A 4973-nucleotide genomic window follows, 5' to 3' on the forward strand; every position below is an offset into this window, starting at 1 on the left:
AAAAAAAAGGCACTTACAGGCTGTTCGAGCTCCTCTCAAGTGATCTCATCACTAATTCATCTAATAGTTAACCAGAAAGTGATTGAAAACAAGCTAAGTAATGGGTTGATCTACGGCTTTAACTACCCATTATCATTTTTGTTTTGTTTTCTCAATGAACTGATGAACGTGGAACATGAAAGAGCTCGATGCTTTCAGTTTGCCTTCAAAACTGATCGTTTTTGTCTAAACCACAAATATTTCAGTTTATTATTCAAGAAAGAAATAGCATCACCAGCAAATATCTCACCATTTTAGAACTCTGGATACAGTGACGTTTCTGGCATTTTTTGATCAAAATTTCGTTACTGATTTAATCAACTAATTGATTCAGCTCTAGTTTAATAAATCAAAGTGATAAAATCAATTACTTCACATGAGAGAGCTGCAAATGTTCACCCCTGAATAACCCCATTTTCTGATATTTTATAGACTAAACAGAGCCGTACTTATAACACAGCCTTACTTCTCCATAAACACAGCAGTGAGTGTGCGTGACGTTAATTTAGTCATTTTGACCACATTAACTACAAATACATATCTATGAAACTGTCATTGAGACTCAGCGTGCCCTACAGGGCTCTCGCACGCTCATGCAAATATGGTGTTTGTTTTGTTTAACGAAACATGTAAAGATGAACAGGAAAAGCAAAATGAACTCATGTTGCAAATTTGGTGAACCCGAGCCACAGGTAATCAACAAGGTAATCAGGACACAGGATTTTGGAGCCGTTTTAGTCCGCAGAATCCTGTCGCTGACCTAAAAACAGCCACAGCTCTGCGTTTCCAGCCTGATTACACTGTTGATCAATTTGGGGAAAGCAGTGCTTTCAGGAAGGTTAGTGATTTTAATAGGTCTGTGTTTATTTGCCACGACCACTAAACGAATCTTTGTTACCAACTGAATAAAAATGTACCCTACAGCTGCTGCCGATGCTCAATAACAGAAGCCTTTCGCTGAATATCTGGGTCTTTTAGTGGATATTAAAAGAGGCCACAGAGGAACAGTAACATGCTTTTCCAAAAGCTGTATGTAAAGTGGAAACACTGTTTTGGAAATATTAATCCCAGGTGGCCATGTTGGATGAGAGAGAACAGGCTACTCAATTCTGTTCAAGACCCCTATTGTTTATGCTAATGTGCTATTTTTGGCGTGAACACAGTAGTCAGGTTTGTTTCCAGTGACACAAAGCGACTGGCAGGCAAACCACAGTAACCTCTCTCCAAACCTTTATTAGGTTTCTGGAGCTACACTGACTACGGGACTTGAAATGTGGCAAACCTAGTAATGTAGGCAGGATTATACATTAAATAAATGAAATATGAATACTGTTTATTCTATTTGGATGCTGTCCAAATATAGGAAGGAGGCTGTAGATGTCTAGTCCTTTATGTTGCTAATATAAATATGATGTTACCAACATTATGCAGGCGGCAGTGCTGTTGACAGTCCAGATCTTCTGCCTGCAGTCTGCCACAAGAGCTCTAAATCAGAAGCGTTACATAACACACAGCAGTGATCACCTGTGGTGTGTTTGGACCTGATGTGCCTTGAGGCATTCTCCCCTACACAGCCCGTGTTCTCTAAAGTGTTTGGAGAAATGAAGCTACACTAATGTCACACAGTACCTGTGTCTGAGGACGTCTGCAGTCTCTGAGGTTTGGGGGCAACAGCTCGACCGAAGAAATCCACCTCCGGCTGCACGACACAAACAGAGTGACGACAAGGATGAAGTTAAATCAGGAAGTTTCTAAAACACTGTCCTCGACAACCAGGTCAATGAACAATGAACAATCACATGGATGCACACACAACTCTCATTAGCCTCATTTCCCAGTTTCACCATCAGGGACAGTAACCCAGTGGCTTCTCATTATCCTCATTTCTGCCCTCTAGAGGCTTACTCTCTCTATCACTCTGTGGCTGAACTATTATAAGGCTGCAGCTCATCCAGAGAGACGCTGATGTTCAGTGCAAACACATGGTAGCTGCTCCTGTCTGGCTCCACCTACAGGCATCCACTAACACATACAATACTGGTAGACAGAGAATGCTGCTTCTCCAGTTAATGAGGCTCTCAAATAAGCAAAGAAACTGCAAATGTAAAACTGAAAATACTTTAAGTTTGAAAGACCTCTTGAGCAGCAGAGCACATCTCTCCTTTCTCAGTTAGTGTTGCTGACCCATCTTTCATATTGAGCTCATCACTGAACACAGGTTGGTTTGTACTGTATAACTCATCTTGTGGGAACAAAACTCACATTATGGAGATTCTCTTCCCCGTGTGTGGATAAAAAGCTTCTCAACAAGGTAAACCATCAGATTAGTTTGTTTATGGTAATTAGAGATTTTTCCCTGATAGCATTTTATAAGCATATACTACTAAGCCTTTGTGACCTATCCTTGTTGTATGGGCAGTCTGGCTCTCAGGTTAAACCCTTTGTCAGAGTCAGAGTAGGGCGGGTCTTCACTTTGCTATCCTGGGAAAATAAAGGTAAACAGAACATTGCTGGGAAGTGGCTGGGTGTTGTTTCGGGGCTAATAAATCATATGGTATTGTATCGGTGCACAGACACGCATACTCAGTGATACCCAATACCACATTTTAGGCAGTACGGGAGGAAGTCCTGATAGTGGTATTGGAACAACTCTAATGGTTATAGCCAAGTAATGCCCTTCTAAGTAATACATAAAAGTAGGATGCAGTAGACTAAGATACAGATTTGGAGGCTTGTGTATTGTGAGTTGCACTTTTTATGAACGTCTGTATGTTTTTTATGTCTTATGGTGAAACCGAAGAGAAATCTCAACATTGTGGACAATAAAGTTAGTTGTATTTGTATATAAAGCGAGTGTTTGTGTGTCTCACCCTGGTCTCCACTGTGGTCTGTTTGACAATGTTCTCCAGCCTCTGCTGATGGTTCCACATTGGTTTGTGACCAGCACTCTTTTTTTCTTCTTTTTCTTTCTGCATCACACCGACACATCAGATTATAAATACATTAGATTATTAACACACGCACACACACACACACACAGTGACCTGATTATCTCTGCGTATTTGAAGTCTCACCACTACAGGGTTTCGTTGCAGCATCAGTTGCTCGGCTCTCCTCATCTTCTCTTGCTCCATCTCTCTGCTGATGGTTTGCTTGGCCTGATACGTCAGCTGACGGCGCGGAGGCAAGCCCGGGTACCTCACTACCTCTTCAACCCGCCTGCAAACGCACATATTTTAGTTTATGGCTCTACACGAACAACAAGAGGACACACATAGTTTAAACGCAGGCACACACTGACACAGAGGTGAAGCCTGTTAGATGACAAACAAAATAACAAAAAGCTTCCTCTTTTGGTGCCGTGGTTCATGTTTTCCAGAATAAAACCCTGAATCTGTCCTACTAAAACCTTAATCCTCTTACTGCTGATCTCCATCTCCACACACACACACACACACACACACACACACACACACAGGGTACGTGCCAGTAAACTTTCTCATTTATGTTGTATTTAGGTCTATGAGAAATTGAATAAGATAATACCAATCTATGTGACTGTGAGCGATTTATTGCAAGTTATATAAAATATACGACGTGTTATCATCAAACTCAAACAAAGAGACGCTTGAATGGTTCAAACTTCTCCTTTAACATGATGGATAATGCACTGTGCAGCTAATATTAAGTAGTTTAACCTTTGGGTAGCACATTTACAGTTTTCTGGTTACTTATTAGAGCTGAAAGCACAAACAACTAAATCCTCTATGACAGCCAAGTATAATTTTTCAGTTCATTCAAGGTACATTTATTTAACCTTAAATTACTTACATTTAGCTCTGTTAATTATTTAGAAAGTTTAAACTCTATTCACATTCATTGTCAGATATCAAGATTGTACAAATATTACTGCAAATGTAGTGACTGCGTTCATTTGTTGTCAGACGACAATAACAGATAAATAAATAAAAGTTCCACATTAAAGCACATGATGGTTACAGGTTGTCCAAAATGTCCTTTGGCTCCAAAAAGAGAATGATTTGTAATGAAAAAGAGAATTCACCTAACGTTTCCCGCTCTTTTTCTCCACATGTCTCTCCCTACTCACAGCCTCCTAAAACCAGACAACGTTAATAATTCTGCCACAGTCTGACCAATCGACAACACTGTCCAAAAAAAAAGCAGTCCAATCAAATAATCCTGCTGGGATTGGGCGTATCCGCCGTCTGCAAATTTAAACGTTTACATCCACAGTTGTGTTCCTAGTCTTTCTGCACGAGGTATCAGAGAGTGGTGTTGTGGTGAGCCAAAGAGGGAAGATACAGGAAGGTGTAGATGAGCAGAAGCAGAAAAAGAGCCAACACCAGAGGCAGGCACCAGTCGTTGGTGACCAGCACTTGGTCACAGCGAGCCTGCAGGAAGGAGCCCCCGCGGGCGCCCGACCGCTCCTCAGTCTGGTCCGGCATGGCTGAGAGGCACGTCTAGTTATTCCATTCTACTAACACCAGAGTCTCCACTGTCCTCAGGAGCCAAAGGTCCAAGATCAACGAAGCTAAAGCAAGTTTGAACCAAAATGTGGTAAATTCTGATCCTTTCAGTTCTGATCTTTTATTGCAACATGCTTCAATATTTCAGATCGCTTTATCTAAACTTCTTCCCTCCCAATTTCCCTGCTCTAATATTTCCAACCTCACTTATCCATCCATTGATCCGTTTGTCCATCCACCTGTACCCCACCAGTGAGGCTTTGCAGCTTGCTACTCTGCTCCCACACCACTACCATCATACACACACCAGGTGGTAAAAGGGATTACACTCTAAGCCTCCATGCAGAGAACCACAGTGTGGACAAGGGCAGTGACCTTCAACACCCCAGAAACACATCTCTGCTCGGCAGGAGTCCGCATGTAATATGCAGCGTGTGTGTGTGTGTG

The 4973-nt window shown here is 41.7% G+C and overlaps 1 protein-coding gene across 1 annotated transcript in view; it reads right to left on the bottom strand.

The window, feature by feature from the left end:
- Window positions 1-1668: 1668 nt before the first annotated feature.
- The window catches only part of chtf18 (CTF18, chromosome transmission fidelity factor 18 homolog (S. cerevisiae)), a gene marked incomplete at its 3' end in the record, with an annotated part of 11358 nt that continues 8053 nt past the window's right edge, over window positions 1669-4973 (bottom strand). Inside the window, 3 exon segments of the mRNA XM_035659348.1 lie at window positions 1669-1738; window positions 2910-3008; window positions 3114-3258. Of these exon segments, the coding sequence (XP_035515241.1) occupies window positions 1669-1738; window positions 2910-3008; window positions 3114-3258 (314 nt within the window).

Source organism: Morone saxatilis, unplaced genomic scaffold (genome assembly GCF_004916995.1).
Source record: "Morone saxatilis isolate NCDOM2014 unplaced genomic scaffold, NCSU_SB_2.0 Contig17, whole genome shotgun sequence".
Lineage (NCBI taxonomy): Eukaryota > Metazoa > Chordata > Actinopteri > Moronidae > Morone > Morone saxatilis.